General features: G+C 28.9%; 4 protein-coding genes across 11 annotated transcripts; 2 read left to right on the top strand and 2 right to left on the bottom strand.

Annotated features, from left to right (window-relative positions):
* Positions 1-445: 445 nt before the first annotated feature.
* On the top strand, positions 446-2,902 carry Ast (single-strand DNA endonuclease protein asteroid). Of its 2 annotated transcripts, XM_076899028.1 has the most exons (2): positions 446-1,926; positions 2,023-2,902. In XM_076899028.1, the coding sequence occupies exons 1-2, from the start codon at positions 537-539 to the stop codon at positions 2,844-2,846; spliced, it is 2,214 nt and encodes a 737-aa protein (XP_076755143.1). In that variant the 5' UTR covers positions 446-536; the 3' UTR covers positions 2,847-2,902. The 2 variants fall into 2 exon arrangements, with proteins under 2 accessions (XP_076755143.1, XP_076755142.1); XM_076899027.1 differs by having other exon boundaries at positions 447-2,900.
* A 3-nt stretch (positions 2,903-2,905) lies between these two features.
* Positions 2,906-4,296, bottom strand: LOC143425939 (uncharacterized). Of its 2 annotated transcripts, none has more exons than XM_076899030.1 (3): positions 4,230-4,296; positions 3,099-3,388; positions 2,906-3,033 (listed from the first exon to the last, which is right to left on the bottom strand). In XM_076899030.1, exons 2-3 carry the CDS (start codon positions 3,360-3,362, stop codon positions 2,917-2,919), a joined length of 381 nt encoding a protein of 126 aa, XP_076755145.1. In that variant the 5' UTR covers positions 3,363-3,388; positions 4,230-4,296; the 3' UTR covers positions 2,906-2,916. The 2 variants fall into 2 exon arrangements, with proteins under 2 accessions (XP_076755145.1, XP_076755144.1); XM_076899029.1 differs by lacking the exon at positions 4,230-4,296 and adding an exon at positions 3,485-3,586.
* Positions 4,297-5,012: 716 nt separating this feature from the next.
* Positions 5,013-14,939, bottom strand: Orp8 (Oxysterol-binding protein-related protein 8). 5 transcript variants are annotated; one of them, XM_076899263.1, is made up of 18 exons: positions 14,764-14,939; positions 13,233-13,375; positions 12,820-12,861; positions 11,497-11,625; positions 10,171-10,223; positions 9,871-10,101; positions 9,656-9,800; positions 9,370-9,591; positions 8,618-8,778; positions 8,370-8,548; positions 8,117-8,294; positions 7,949-8,045; positions 7,657-7,853; positions 7,470-7,595; positions 7,157-7,405; positions 6,907-7,074; positions 6,124-6,299; positions 5,013-6,036 (listed from the first exon to the last, which is right to left on the bottom strand). In XM_076899263.1, the coding sequence occupies exons 1-18, from the start codon at positions 14,790-14,792 to the stop codon at positions 5,805-5,807; spliced, it is 2,757 nt and encodes a 918-aa protein (XP_076755378.1). In that variant the 5' UTR covers positions 14,793-14,939; the 3' UTR covers positions 5,013-5,804. The 5 variants fall into 5 exon arrangements, with proteins under 5 accessions (XP_076755378.1, XP_076755379.1, XP_076755380.1 ...); XM_076899264.1 differs by having other exon boundaries at positions 8,624-8,778; positions 14,764-14,938; XM_076899265.1 differs by lacking the exon at positions 12,820-12,861 and having other exon boundaries at positions 14,764-14,938.
* On the top strand, positions 13,262-17,223 carry Taf7 (TATA-box binding protein associated factor 7). 2 transcript variants are annotated; one of them, XM_076899273.1, is made up of 7 exons: positions 13,262-13,395; positions 15,621-15,749; positions 15,824-15,904; positions 15,993-16,359; positions 16,429-16,788; positions 16,865-17,034; positions 17,109-17,223. In XM_076899273.1, exons 1-7 carry the CDS (start codon positions 13,381-13,383, stop codon positions 17,130-17,132), a joined length of 1,146 nt encoding a protein of 381 aa, XP_076755388.1. In that variant the 5' UTR covers positions 13,262-13,380; the 3' UTR covers positions 17,133-17,223. The 2 variants fall into 2 exon arrangements, with proteins under 2 accessions (XP_076755388.1, XP_076755387.1); XM_076899272.1 differs by lacking the exon at positions 13,262-13,395 and adding an exon at positions 15,359-15,516.
* The last annotated feature ends 249 nt before the right edge of the window (positions 17,224-17,472 follow it).

The raw sequence follows: 17,472 nt of genomic DNA, 5'->3' as shown, positions 1-17,472 counted from the left end.
AGAGAATATATAATTTAAAATATTTATATAAATTAATAATTCTCTTAAATTATTTATCAAAATACTTTTAGAAATTAACAATTATTTTAAATTGATTCTTTTTCGCTTTCTTTCCTTTTTCTCCCAAAATCTTCGAAATAGCTTGAACGTACTTCAACGCTTTCAAGCAGCTTTCAACAGATATTGAATTCCCTCCAAATTCAGCTTCAGGTTTGGTTAGATATTCAATCATCTTTTTGTTTGCTAAGAAAGAGAGAGAAAGAAAAACTAAAGAGCAAGTGAGGCAGAAGTTCAAATGGCACTGCGATTCGGAGCCTAGTTTCGCGCCAGTTGCGCTAATGTATATTGTGCTATAAGTGTAACCCCTGCTATAGCAGATCACGTGGAAATAGATGTACAGGGGGATTCTTGACTCTCAGTTCTGAAAATTGTTATTAGAATTTTAACATACAATATATAAGAAAATCATTTTTAATATTTAATATATTTAATTTAAGACGTTAAACGTGTAACAAAAGAAAGTTCCAACATTCGTAATGGGAATTCCTGGATTGACTACCTACGTAAATAATCGTTCATATCTCTATTTAAAATATTATGAATTGCACGATACATACTTAGTTATCGATGGAAACAGTATTATTTGCCAATTATACCTTAATTGTGCGAGGTGCAATTGTGTATTTGGTGGTGATTACGACAATTATGCGCAACACGTATCAAATTTTTTTGACGATCTATTGAAATGCAAGGTAACTCCGCTGGTTGTGATCGATGGCGGCTGCGAGGATAAAAAAATGAAAACTATCATAAGCAGAACGAAAGAGAAGATTCGTACAGCATCGTTCTTTGATATAAGTAGTCAATTGAGAATGAAATTTTTCCCTTTATTACTGACAGATGTTTTCAAGGATGTACTGAGAGAAAAGAATATTCGTCATGTACAATGTCTGTTTGAGGCTGACAAGGATATAGCTGCAGCAGCAAAAATCTTAAACTGTCCTGTTCTCAGCCTCGATTCAGATTTTTATATATATGGACCATTGTACATACCATTTGATACATTAGACGATTATGTAGTTAAAAGCTCAAATGGAAATGGTTATGTGTTACGTTGTAAAATATATAGAGTCGAATATTTACTTCATTCCTTTAGGGGATTAGATCAGTCCTTGTTACCATTGGCTGCTGTATTACTAGGTAATGACTACGTTAAACGTGGAACTTTTAAAAATTTCTTTCGTCATTTGAAACTAAGAGGGGCGTCAAGGAGGAAACATAATCGTCAACAATTTCGTATAGAATCAACTTTTGTCTGGTTGAGTAAATATACCTTGAATAAAGCAATCATAGGAGTCTTAAGTAGATTAGCCAAACCTTGGAGGCAGAAAATATTGAACTTAATAGAGGTCAATATAAATGGTTACACAAATGCATCTGCAGAGATACTCATACCACTAGGATTCCCAAGGGATTATGTTGCTCGTGTAAATACCCATCATTTGAATAGAAGTTTTAAATTTGATGAAGATATCAATACCTTAACATATGTAGAAGAAGTTTGCGAAGATGAAGATTTTGAAACAAGTGGAGAGGAAGATGAAGATATCATTGATATGGTAAACACGCTCAATGAGACTGAATCGATGTCTGAACATGTAGCTGTTAGGAATTTGCCTGCATGGTTTGTAAATGAATATCTTATGGCTAGATATCCAACATACTTTATGGATTTGATAGTTCGACGGTTGTATATTTGTTCTGTACAACTAGAGGATTACTGTTACCCTTCAAGCATTACAATAAGTTTAAAAATTGTCAGCATCATATTTGGTCTTCTAAAATCAGGAATAAATGATAAAGTACGTTATATGAGATATATGACTAGAAATCAAAACAGCGAACTTATATGTCGGGAATTACAAGGTACAGAGATCATAAACCATTGTAAACTTCCTTCTCTAAAAAATCTTAGAGAAATTCCATTAATTATCCGAAGAGAAATTTTAAATAAGGCTTTAGGTATCGCAAACATAGAGTTTATAAATGAACTTCTACCAGAATGGATGTTGTATGTTGGATGTGCAATGTATTGGATAAAAGAACAAGATCCTTGTCTATCTCATAAGATTTACTTATACTCTATATTTATTTGTATGTTATTTAACATAATAGATTCTAGAATTGGAAAATATAGAGATATAGGTAAGTTTTTAAATAAATATGGTGAAACAATTAAAACTATCAAAGAGGAAAGAAAAGTAAATAATTATAAGCCAAACTATCCAATGAACTGTACAGTTATTGAAGCTTATAATCAAATTGACCACAGTGATTGCCTCTTAGCAGCGCCATTTTTTATTTCTCACTTTGAAATGGATAAAAAATTATATATGAATCCAAAAAAATTGAATAGACGTATAGTTCATGTATTTGCAGAGTTTCAGAATTGTTTGAAGCATATCATGAATTTAAATACACTTTTAGATTATCCTTATCCACAAATAAAAACTGCAAATCTTTTTCATGGCACATTATTGTATAATTTAAGTAATAAATTTAAAATGCATAATAATAATATTGAAGCATACATAGAAATTATTCTTAACATGTCTCCAAGCCTTTTGAGATTGTTTAATATACTTTTATTAAAAATAAAACCAATATTTCCATTATTACTCCAGAATGATTATAATCTTACAAAACAAAAACTAAAACCTAAACGTGTAAAAACTGTTGGAAAAAATTCAACTGAAAGTGATACTGAATATTATAGTGCTGATGATCACGTAAATGAACCATTTTATGATGCAAACAATCCATTTTCTGTGCTTAATAACATGTAATACTTTTAGTATACAATAAAATTTATTTATATAATATGTGCAGAATAAAGTAACATTTTATTCAGGTATATTATATTTCACTAATATAATTGTTGTTTTTGGAATATTTTGTAATTTTATTTCTATTTTTAAATCTTGAATAATGCTTACTTCCATTTTGGATTTGTGAAGCACAGAGTCTAGAATACTAAACAATTATTTAAGGAATTATTTTAAAAAATCTGAAGAACATATAATTAGATAAATAATTACATTTTTATATATCTCCCAAAATTCACTGAATGCTGTTTCGGGTGTATTTGCTTTTTGTCTCAGAGTAGGTAGATAATATTCATTTTCTCCATGTTTCATTATTAATCCAACGTGAACAGCGCAATTCAGTTTTTTTTTCAATTCTTTGCTAAATTCTTTTAAATTATTTCCTACTGGGTAAGAATGCTGTAGATATTCGCTAATAAGACTGAAAGGAACATAAAGTTTACGCAATTGTAATCTTTTTACTGTTGCAACTATCATCTGTGGTGTCACCGAAATACGACCACCTAATTTGACAAAAAGTCCAAATATATTTAATAAGAAAATAGTGATTTTTGTATTTTGTCTAGAGGTTAACAATCTTATAATAATTAAGATCTTACGAGGTTTCGATGAGTTATCGTCATAAGAATTCATTTTTATACAAATTAAAGTTATTTCTTTAATAATAGTATTGTTCTTGGCACGTGTATGTTCTTTGAAAAATAAATTACTCACTGTGTTACTAGAATTTAGAATTAAATTTGTTTTCTACGTTATTTCTATCAATGTGGCAACAAAACAAATGATATATATATTTTTTTTGGTTTTAAATTAAAACCATTAAACGTATAGACTTTTATATTTTGTTTTTTCAAGTTTGTTCTTTTTTTTATTATTTCTCTGCATTTTATTTTTTACTTTCACAATTTTTTTTACCTAACATTAAATTAGGACAAAACATTTTTGAATTTTTATATTATGATCTTTTGAACTCTTAAATAAATTATAGTATAAAAATGTGAAGTATATTTTACAAGTAAAATATTTTAGAATGTGATAAGTAGTAAAAGAAAAAATAATGTACAGTAAGAAATAAAGTGTACAATTATCTTTCGCAGTTTAATCTATTACAAATAATTATACTAACACAAAATAATTATATGTTTTTGTATAAAATACAATACAGAATTAAGAAGCGTGTATTAATCATTTTTTATTTGATAAATTAAAAAAAAAAATGAAAACATTTTCAGCATTTAATATTAACAAAAATGTATATATGAGAAAAATGTATTTATATATATATGAAAGAATAGGTTTTTACTAATCAGGGAAATAATTTAAACACTTGAAGAAGAATGTTACAGCTAATTGCAGTATTCTAAAAAAACACGAAATATATTATTCATAGGCAAGTAAAAACATCAATTCTCAAGGAATGTTATAAATATAAATAAATATACTCATAAAGATTTTATGTATGCGCGCGTTCGTATATATGTGATAACTGTGGAATACATAATTGTGTCGGCAGAATTAGATACTTATTGACATACATATATATATGAATATATAAATGAGATTTCATATATATATATATAGAACAAATAACTTGTCATACAAAATCATGTCATACAAAAAAATGGATGTAATATAGAACTACATTATGCTTATTATATAATAGTGCATAATGCTTATTCCATTAGTTTTATATGATAAAAGAGATTGGTACTAATTGCAAATACATGTATGTATATAGTGTACATTGATGATATTTTCAATCTGATATAACATATTGTTAAACGTGGAAATTCGTAAAATTATTATTTTAATAATACAACTATTGTAATCGCATATTTTTTATTACCAAAAATGCTTTATTTAAATAATTCAATTATTTATTTTTGAAATAGTGGAATTATAAAAAATGCATAAATACGTAGATATTAGACAGACAATTATAGATAAACATATTTAAAAGTACTAAAGTATAAAGTAACATTAGGAATGCACGTCACTTTAAGTACGGAAATTTTAACAATTTACAAATGGTACAAGAGAAATTTACGATTTGAAATGAGATTTAATATATTTACCAAAATTTTGGACGTGATTCTTGTTTAATATTAAGTATACATACATGGGCAATTGTCGTATCTGATGTTTATTTTATTAAGAATTGTTTGTCGATAATAGTCATAGACTAATAACCATCTAATATTTCCGTGTTCCGACTTTCTGATTAACATTGCAAAATCGGCTCAATATTCCATTTAGAACTGCAATTAGCTTTTCTTGTTTCATGGTCGACATAATCTCAAGATAATCAGGTTTATAGCAATGTATGCGGTTATGTCTTTACAACAATCTTATTATTATCAATACATTTTACTATTGAGCGCCTGCAGTAAATACTACAACATTGTGTTAGAATCTTTGAATAAATATATAATTATTTCTTCGTGTGCTAGCACATAAAACATTATATATACATACTATAAGCTCAATGAAATTCAATCCCTTTACTTTGTATAGTTCACTGCTGCTGTGAGAGCCATATAACAAAGATTATAATACACTAAAACTGTTTCATTAATCACCAGGAAATGAATCATTATGTACTTGATGTACACGCAAAGAATGTATCATTTTACAATGTAATAATTAAAATATTACGAACTGTAAATAAAAGAAGATTGCACTATAATTACAGATAATTCCTAAAATGTTCGAATTTTTCTTTTATTCTATTATTTTGTAATGTTTTACTAGAAACGTGTTTCATTACCTCCACCGAAAACACGTGTATAAATTAGGTACTTTAAATTCTAGGATTTTCCCCATTTAAGGCTTTTTCTTTACATACACAAGCTGACAATTCGAATTGAGAAAAGACGAATAACATATATAATTTATACTACAGTCTTATTATCGTGCTATTCAACCTCCACTGGGTTCGTCGTTCCATATTTTTACAAAGTATTGTGCAGAGAAAACAATTACGATAACAAGAAGTGTATCTATCAAGCTTTTTAACATACTTATACTGTGGTGTTGATCACCTTGTTCTCTTTGTTTTATAGCAAGCTGCTCTAATATGTGTTGTATGCGATTAAGTTTATCACCATATTCTAACACTTGTCTTTCTACGTCTTTAACAACATCTATTATTCTGGAAATAGAATATCTTTTTAATCAAACTTATTAGAAGAACGCTAATTGTCACTTTTTATTATGATGAAATAATTGAACAATTTACCTTGCAGTAGATCGTTTCCTTTTACCTATTGACTGACTAGAATCGGAATGTGCTTCTGCAGAGGAACTACCAGAATCATGCGCTGTCTCTGTTAATGGTAAGTTATTGGATAATTGTCTTTTGGAAGATTTTAATACAGAGAGCGAAGAACGGGACTCGGCCTGAAGAAGGGGAACCTGTAATAGAAACGAGAATCCTTTGAAGCAGTTATTCTTTCTTATAAAAGAGAAACTACATTTGCACTTCAAATATATAAATATATTACTTAGAACACATAATTACTTCCCATTATTTCACGCATACTTAACAAAGCAATTAAATGATGAGAATTTGAGAGTAGTATAGTAAATTTTGTTACAAATAATTCTCAATATTTTTGTTATATTTGTAGCAAATAGCAATAAAAATATTGAGATACAAATATTATGGAACATCAAACCGCTTGCATGTACCTGAATAAAATATTCCATTTTTTCACTGCATATGGTAAAGGCAAAATATATATACTGTTAAAAGCATAAACATAATTAAACTCTAACAAATGTAAGAAGAAAATAAACAACAATAAACATATATACTTTTTATCAAGTGAAAGAAACTTTATTGTGATTTTAATTGATTTACATAATTTATCTGAGCGCATCAAATGATGTAAATAATATAAAATGGGAAAAACATGCGTAATAAATCATTCATCTATGTCCAGTTAGATTAATATTATTGTCTATGTGTATTATTAAATACAAACATGCATTATTTTTATTAATTTTTGTATTTCTATACCTGTGTCTGTGGCTCGACAGAAACGATACTGCCAGTACGCATAATAGGTGTTTTGTGCCTAGTTTTTGTACGTACTATATAATCTTGTTCATATTGCACAACATCATTTCTAGGATCCCATGGCCGTACGTCCGCATGCCGATAAACCCAATTACCCGTTATAATATCCTGTTAACAACGGTAAATAACGATTCAAACAATATAAAAGATGGTTTTAAGTTTTTCATCTTTATTTTTTTTTGTTTAATACCTGAACAAAATGCTTAGGAACCCATTCTTGTCCTTTGAGTTTTCGTTCTTTCGCGCGCTCTCTCTGCGCTTCTTCCAATTGAGTTTTTGCCTCGGTGGCAGCAATCTGGTCATCTCGATTAATCGCTTGCGTAACATCATGCCATAATTTTTCACTTTCCCATGGGCCCTGGTGGTCCATAGGTACAGTGTATTTCTTTAATCTTTTTTTACGCACTTCTGGGGTAGGATTGAAAAACACGCTTTCTTGCTGTAAAATAAATGAATGTAATACTGATTTATTATGTATAGATTATAAAATGATCGGTACGTACTCCTGTCCTTTTATCGGTAATTAAAATTTGGCCATCCCAATACCCCGATATATTCGCAAGAGTTTCCTTCCCGAGGCGTATTACTCCTGCAACTTGATTCATTTGTTCTGCACCTCCAAGGAACGGCTGTTCACATAAAAGTTAATTGATTTTGTATTTACTATTTAAACTTTATACTACACATTACCTTGAGCTTAAACTCTAGTTCGGTATGATAACCCGTTTTCTCGCAATTTATATGAACTTTTCCACCTAATTCCATGGACAATGTTCCCATAAGAATACCTTTGCAATGAGCATAGGGTATAGTCATTGTATAATCTTCTCCTCTAGGTAACATTGTCAGTACTGCAACTCCATCTAAAACTGCTGACGTTGAATTTCCTAAAAGAATAGAAGTTATATGAAAACGTTATATGTAACGATTGTTATGAAAGAATTTTTTGTTGCACAAGAAGACATCCATATTAGAGAATTACCATAAAATTTAGATTTAGCAATAATTGTAGCACTAATAGTAAATCCATCTTGTCGGTTTGTAACGTAGAATCCTGATATAGGTGGATGATGGGATACCTATAAATAGCAATTTTTAAAAGTAAATAAAAGTAACACCAATATAGATAATAAGAAATAAAAAACCTTGCCTGTTCAGCTATATAGAAAGTCCTTGAACCATTAGAATGCTGCCAAAAACAGCGGAAAGTTTCACCCAAAAGAGGGTTGTACGGCTTTTTTAAACCTTGAGGTTTCTTATAAAACCCTGACAAATACCACTTAACGACACCCTTCATACGCGTAAATGCATCATCTTCCACTACTGCTCTATAAAAGCCAAGAAAAACAAAACATATATATTTTTATACAATGCTCGCATAGTATATGTAAACTTATACTCACTGAGATAATAAATCTGCATGGTAATAAGAGTCAGCCAGTTTCTCTAGAAATGAACGAGGTTCTAAAATAAACGTCGGTAGGACCACTTTTGATAGGTCCATGCCTGGTCGGACTTGTTTCATTAAGAACCATATTAAAGACTTTTGCTCTTCCTGTAATTCCGTAACCACTTCTCCAGCCTATATACAAAATTTTAAATACGATAAGTGAAGTATAGTTTTGATTATAAGCGTAAAAAATTGTAATACATTTACCGCCCCAAGAATCTCTTGTTCATTTGCAATATACGGTGTCTCGTTAATTGTTTCTTGCTGATCCTCCTTAGCGGACCCTTCAGATTCGCTATCCGAAGCGCTGATCTCTGTGTCAGCTGCTACTCCATTCTCTGGTTGGCTAATGTCGTCCAGGTCTGTATGTGAGCAGTGCATAGGATCTAGCGTTACTACTTTTGGAGCTTCGTATTGAAGAACGTGAATAGAAGGGACGGTCATACGCCGAACAGAAGGGGCTAGATTGGTGGTGGAAGATTCGAAATGAGAAGAAGACAAAGTAATCTCCGTATCTGTGGCAGGAGTCGGAGATGTATCACGAAACTGTTTGTCCCAGTATGCAACAGCATGATATAATTGTTGGAACATTGGAGTTGGTGAAGGGCACATACTTTTGGGATCATTTGCTGTAGAAGGTGTGAAAGAACGAGGATATGATAATAAACGTCTTTGTGGAGTTGTAGGAGACTGAGGAGCATAATTAGACAAGCATACTCCAGGTGTCAAAAGCAAGTATTTAAGGTAACAAATTTCGGGAAAGGAATGATAATAACAATACGATTAGTACCAATAACTTGTCATAACAAAACTTAACTAAGTATTTTTTTAATTGGTTTCATCAGTTCCATTAGAGTTAGTTATAATATCAAATGTAAAAAAGATATGTTTACTTTCTGTATTATTAGGCAAATTTGTGGTAAAGAAAAAAATTGGTACTATATAATACTTACCATGTTCATAAAAGTGTTTTTCATAATCTGCTTCGCTCCACTGAGTTTCATGAGTAGTTGTAGTGTCAAGTGGCAGAGCACGTGGCAATGCACTTGTCGAACGTACTATCAAGGAGGAGCAACGTAAAGATAATTCAAGCGCATCTAGCCAACATTTACCAGCTGCCTGTGAAGGAGCCCTGAAGATTAAGTAAGATGATGGCAATGGTTGTACAACAGCACCTGAAAAAAGCAAGTAAATAGAAATATATTTTTCAATTTAGCACATCAAACATTTTTCACTTACCAATGGCTTCTTTTTCTGGTCCTCTTAGTGCCCATATTGATTGTTCCAAGGGATGAAACAATTTAAAGCAGAATCCATCCTTTTTACTCGGACGTTCTATCACTTGACATGTATTAAGCAAAACAGTTCCCACCCAATGATTGCTCTGTAATGATTATATGATATAGTATAATTTTGAATGCAATGAACAAATATTTTTAGTTAGAGATAAGCACTTTTGTTTTTGGACTTTTGTACAGCAATAGCAAGCCAGGTTTCAAAATGCACCACAATTTTACCCAACTCTTGAACATGCCACGAACTTTAAGCCAATCACTCATTACTATAACAGTTGGATCCTTAAATGAACTTAAAAGTTCATTGGCAACCCTTTTCTTTTCCATTCGATAATTCTTTCTTTGAGCCTTATACGATTCTTTTCTTGTTAGCTTACAAGAATCTAAAGACTGAAAATTATTTTACAATAAAGTAAAATGACATTTTCTATGTTTTTATACAAGTTAATGACTTTGTACCTTGTCAGATGAATTATCTGCTTTTTGATTGGCTTCTCCCATTGTAGATAATCCTACAACAAAGAAATTATTCACAAATTAAATAGTAATGAAATATCAATGTTATAACGGCATAAAAATGTAGTTACATTAGTTAAATATTGATTTAATAATCAATGTTAATTTGATGCCTGTTTAAAAGAAGTTAACACAAACAATATTCAATAGTTATTACTCAAAATATTTATTTGTTAAAATTAACCCAAATAGTAGTTAAATAAGCTACAAAATAAAACTAATATACTAATATATATTAAAATTTTATGGTTTTTAATCATTTTTATGAATCTTTATTTTAAACTTTTGTATTAAATGTATAAATATAATAAACATGTACAAAAAAGACATTTATGATAGGCTTTGCAGAATGACTGAAATATGCAGATGAAAATATTTACTCGTGACTGATAAATGACTTATTTATCATTGATGAATTAACATGTAAAATATTATAATTATAAAACTAAGCAATGTAATTTTGGCCTTGTTTCTCGTTTATTTACAATAAATTAAAGTTAGAAGCTCTTAAAGTAATTAAGCTTAAAACATTCGTACAACAAGCTTAGCAAATATTAATAATTTAATTAATACTAACATGAATTTAATAATTTTACAAGAATACAAACTTATTATCGCATACAAAGTTTCATAATTAAAAAGTTATATCAAATTGTTAAAAAAGCAGAATGTAGCTGCATATTGTAAAAGCACGATAATAATTTTGTACTTCATACAAATAAAATCATTTAATATAATAGATTTCATTAACATAATGCATTATGCAGTTAGCATCTCTTTATACTAAAATCTATAATTCCTTATTTTATTATTTCTTCTTTTAAAAAAGTTTGTTTTATCTTAGAATATTTGCTATGATGTATTATATATTTACGTTATCTACAAATTAAACAAAAATAGAGAAAATATATTGTATGTAGTGCTTATAAACTATGAATTTTATTCATATAACTATTACACAGAAATATTCTATTCACTCGTATTTATAATAATTTATGCAGTACACATATTTAATAATTTGTTCAGCCAAAGAAACTATACAATATACAAAAATAACATTTCTGAACTTACAGATTTCAATAATAGTATGCATAATATAAAAGGAAATGTAAGCGAAACAAGAAATAAAAAATCATACAGTTCCTTACAACTAATCAACTACTTGAACAAGTAAGGAAATAGTATTAATTTACACAAAATGTTAAAAAGCACTTGGCAAATTTTTAAATCATTGCCCATTATGATATTAACGTAACTTTATATTTATACCTGGAGATAGTGGAGGTGCTGCGGTTGTAAAATTTACACTTGTTGATAGAGACTCAGTTGATGGAAGTTTAGGTAATGTTGCAGATTGAACTTGAACACTGCTTCGTCGAAGTTGTTGATCCACTGGTTCTATATATTTAGTTTCGTTTTCAGTCACAATTACTGTTTATCAATATATTTGTACAATGATTTCACGATAATACACAGACACATATATTTATATATATATTTCTTAGAGTTGTAAGTTTTAAAATTTTCAAGCTCTTCAACAGTATAGATTCTAAGATTACACCAAACTGCATTCTAAAGTGTAAATCCATTTTAGCAACACTAATTGTTAACTGCTAATAACATTAATTTCAGCATATAGAATTCACGTTAAACATAATAATATATAATAAGATATAAAATTCTGGATTTATTTAATTATAAGAGCAAAGAAACTTTAGCATCAAATAAAATGTATGCAATCATTACATGCAAGGGTTTGGAAGAAAAGCTCGCATACACCAGAATAAACATATAAAAATGTACAATACTGTATCATTCAAAATATAGAGAAATACATTTATATTATTAGACTGTAAATGTTTATACAAATTCATAATTTTATAAATACAACCAAACAAATTGAATTAAAAATAATTAAAAATATTAAAAAATATATTTTATTATAAAGACATCATATATTTCTTCATATTATGTACATTTTATATATTTTAATGTATAAACATTAGCAATCCAACAATTACACATGCATTAGAAGTACTATAAGTCTATAAAGTTTTTCATGCATAGAATATGTTGCAGTTCTTAAAGAACATTATATTTTTTAGCTGACGTATTTCTTAGCTATAGTATAAAGTTATAAATATAAATGTACATGTTATACAATATACTGTGATATACTAATAAATTGAAAAATGTGCTAACAGCATGAATGTATTATATTAATCTAATACATCCAATAAGAAAGCATTTTAATATTTCTAATAGTATATATATATATATATATATATATATATATATATATATATATATATATATATATATATATATATATATATTTTTCTGTTTAATGTGATAATGTTAATGAATAAGATATTGAGGCAACAGATGATATTGATTTGTGTGTGTTCTAAATTTTATTTATAGTAAATCCGCTGAGAAGGGCATGATAGAATAAAATTATTGGAAATGAGAAAATGCTAATATTATGTATAATCTGAAAATAGAATATTGTACACATCTACTTATTGATTTCTGTGATTCTAATACTGAGGCTTACTACTGTATACACACAATACATATTAATAAGCCTACCTAGTTTACTTGGTAATGTACCATATCCACTGTCACTAACACCTTTAAATTGTAATTACAATTGTCGCATAATTACTTCATATAAAAAATTATTAAAATAAAATCCTTGCATAAAATTGCATATAGATAATATATTTATATTTAAAAATTATTTCCTAAAAAAACAAAATCAAGGAATCTACTTCAAGACTGTTGGATTAATTACATTGCAGTAAATAGAAGTTATTTTATAATTTGTTTTTAATGGAACAAACATATCATTTTCACATACATATTACATAAGTGTACAATAAAACAGACATCTGTAAATAACATGTTTTACAGTTGCCTCCTTTCTAAAAAACCTTCGCAATATATTTACTTTTGATAACATAAAGATAAATGAAAATTTATCAAATTCTAATAATACTTACGATTACTAAGCGATCTGCTAACATTTGGTGGAGTCATAGTCTTGAAGGAATCAGAAGTACTTCCAACAGATATAGAATGGGTTTCTGATTGGGATCGCTGTTCACCCCCAGGTACCCCAATTGGCTGGGAGATCATTGTGGATCTATCATGTTAAACAAACATGTTTGATATGCTTAATAGGTAATTTCATAGCAAAATTATAAATAAAAATTGGAAAGGAAGTTTTTCGATACCAATGATATCGGCCATTAATAGAAAAATTTAAATAAACATATATATAAAGTAGAACGTAAGAAATAATCACATGATAGAATATCAGCAATTACTAGGATAGTGACACAAATCATAACATGGGCCGAGCATGTAATATATGTTATCATAAAATGCTATGTAATGATATTTAAACATCTGTGCCATTTTGCATGACATATTCTTTTGCAAAAACAAGTACAACAGGGTACAATAAGATATACAGAGATAAAAATAAGAAAGGAAATGTTATTTATGGTGATATGCAAAATGTGCTCATATGTCATTTATCATTTGATATTAAAAAAAAAAATGAAACGAATAATTGCTAACGCAGAATGTTATATACTGCAAACTGTACAAAACAGAACATTATATAAAGCAATCACAACATACCTGGTTTTGAACTCCCCAGTCAATATTTGTGGATTACAGTGATTAGTTATAACACGTAATGAAAAGTGTTAAAATGCAAGGAACGGCAAAGCGTATTTTATTTTTACCATTATATATATATATATATATACATATATACATACATACATACATACATACATATATATGTATACATATACGATTAATATTCTCGAGGTACACCTTGCAAAATTAAGCGAACCTTCACTAATGTAATTACAAACATTCGAAGCAAAAAAAAAGCGATATATGTACATAGATGTCAGATGTACGACGGCGCGAGCGCAAAGTCTGATGTTCCATTGATCACTTACTGCATGTTATACCTTAACTATAAACATATGGACCTTCTAAGTTATTCACAATGAAAACGTACGACGCATAAAATGCCGCATTTGCATTCTCTATTATTGGTGCAGAGCCGATGAGGTGTGAACATTTTAACGAACGAGAATTGCCTCCACCGAATAACACGATCCCAGTCTCTTGCAGCAACGAAACAATTATGCACGTTAATGCGATCCAACCAAATTCATTATTCAATTGATCAGTGAGATATGTAACATGAAGAAAAAGTATAATGTTTCATTTAAAATAATACGCGGAATATTCTGTTCTGTTCGCAACACTATAAATTGACGGTCTTGACTAAAAGAGTTTCGGAAATTTGCGCGTGAATAATGATTCGATGGGTCGAAATTATTGATGTAAAGTGCGCTACGTAGACCGATATAGTTGTATCATTTGAAAAAGTAAAAAATGATGCAAATTTTTGTGAACTCGCAATACATAATTTTTGTGCTCTATTCGAATTAATTGTGATGTGTTGATTATTAATTTAAAAATTGAGTTTACGAATTTATTTACCGGAATTTATTAAGGCCCATGTTTATCATCACATGTTACGCTGAACAAGTAAAATAGATAATATAGAAATCAATTTTCTATAAAATATAATGATTTGTAAGCGTGAGTTACAAATTAAACTAAGCGACACGTTCAAATGTAACGTTCAAAGCAGAACTAAACGAAATTTAAGAGAAACGCTATCTATATTCCTTCACATTGAACATACTGAACAGTGGCTAGTCATTACGTCATAAATGACGTTATTACAAACTAAGAACTTTTACCTGTCTTTTAAAAATAATTTAATAAATTAAATGAATTATATCACTAAATTTTTAATTAAATTATCCAAGTACCTTCTCTGTTTATATTACATTGCAAGTTTGCATGTAATCATTACATTATCTGTAATAAAATATGTGCCTGTTTCAATCTGTACTTAGGTTCATTTTATACTCACTTCAATACAGACAGCCAGTGTTTACGAACTTATAAGCGTGGAAAGATATGATTCTTATAATAATGTTTTATTTTAATATTTCTGGGTTTGCTTTATGTTATCAATAAATTGTATTAAGGCGAGACTTAAATTTTAATATATATCAAATATGTGTGGTAATTCTTAAGCATCGTGTTATGTGATCTTAATTTTTATGAATTTGGAATATATAGATTTGAAAAAACATGAATCGCCATCCGCAAGTTGACTGTAAAAATCGTAGCGAACCACAAGTAGAATTGGAAAGCCAATTTATTTTACGTTTGCCACCGGTATATTTCATTTTTTTATCTAATTAAAATTATTTAAACTTATGAAAAAAATAAAAGATGAAATGTCACAAACGCAATTTTTATAAATAATTTAACTTTTTAAGGAGCCGTCTAGAGTTTTACGAGAAATTTTACGTAGTGGATTACCTCTGAAAGACAGACTAAGCATAAAATTAGAAAATGATATGCGTTATGGTGAGGTTAGATTTGATCACTGGTTGCTTCACGGAAAGGTACAATTATTATTACGCTTTTTTGTTTATATATCATTATATATCAGAAAAATATTAAAAATAATATTATTTAGATTGTTGATTTGCCGACAATTGTAGAGTCCTTGAAAACCATTGATAATAAGAGTTTTTATAAAACAGCGGATATATGTCAGGTAAAATTATTTTCAATAGTTCTTAAACAGTTTTCATACGCAATTGATACATAAATTATAATATATTACATTCTCTGTATATCGATAGATGTTAATTTGTAAAGAAGAAGATGATCACACAACAACAGATGAAGAATCACCAGTTAGGCAAAAGAAGAAAGACCCGAATAAAGTAGATAAGAAATTCCTGTGGCCACATGGTATAACTCCTCCTACCAAAAATGTGAGGCGCAGAAGATTCAGGAAAACTTTGAAAAAGAAATATGTGGAAGCACCGGAAATTGAAAAGGAAGTGAAACGGTTGTTAAGAGTAGATAACGATGCAGTTAATGTCAAATGGGAAGTAATCTGCGAAGATGAAGATCAATCAAAGCCAAGCAAAGTCTCATCGTCTGGTACAGTGAAAACCAAAAGAGAAAGCATCAATGGCAATACTTCCCAAAGTCTTGATGTTGGTAAGTAGTATAAATTGTCATATGAAATAATCGGAGAAGTAGTAGTGTATTATTATTTTGTATCTATAGCTGAACACGATATATTTGGTGAACCTGTAAGCGATAGTGAAGAAGACGACGAGGATGCTAACATAAATGTAATGGAATTGGATGAAAATAGTCGTCTTTCTGGGGATAGTAGAGTATCTGATTCTAATTCTATGCATGCCACGTATTCAGAAAGATCTAGTAATAACGCGGCAACAAGAAGTAATCTTGTTACGGAATTTAGCAAAGAAATGTTCCAAAATGATAATAACATAGAAACAGAAGGACCAGTAAAAACAGAAGATACTTCTTTACTAAAAGTACCCAAAGTTGAGCAGTTTCATTCAGAATATATTATTCCAGATGAATTTTCAGATTTACCTCCTGCCCCTGTATCAAAAGGTATTATTTATATTTGAATTTCACTTTATATCGCTTATACATGTATTAAGAAATATTTCAAACTTAAACATTGTAGATTCACTGCAAACTCGTCTTGCGACTCTACATGCCGAATTAGCTGAACTACGACAACGAAGGCAACAGCAAGAACTGGAAATTGCAAATATCGAAAATGTTAAATTGAGGCAAAGATTTCAAGAAATATTGGATAATTTACTGACACAAGAAATGCAAAAAGTTCAAGAGGTGCGTAATTTCTCTTGTGTATTAATTATGCCATAATATTTTTGTGTATTTAATGTCACAATATTTTATTCCAGATTCAAGACTTAGAATTAGGATAGCATTAACTTTGTTGTCACTGCCAAATAAATATTATAATCGGAATGTTCGTGAAATTTTTTGCAATAAAATATATTGAGCTTATCTACCATATCTTTCAAACATTTTTTATTTTAATGTATTTTATTATTTAAATACGGAATTATGTATCATTATGTTATGTAATATCTTTAATATGCATGTAAAGTGTAAATGAAAAAATACGAGATATGTTAAATAAAATACAACTGTTATAAATATTTTTATAAATAATAAAAAATATCGATTCTATTGCATCATATTATTGATAATATTTATAATTGTAACGAGGACAGAATAAAACAATTTCTTAACAGTTTCGAA

This window comes from Xylocopa sonorina, chromosome 8 (genome assembly GCF_050948175.1).
Source record: "Xylocopa sonorina isolate GNS202 chromosome 8, iyXylSono1_principal, whole genome shotgun sequence".
NCBI lineage: Eukaryota > Metazoa > Arthropoda > Insecta > Hymenoptera > Apidae > Xylocopa > Xylocopa sonorina.
This window is presented reverse-complemented; position numbering and strand designations above follow the sequence as displayed.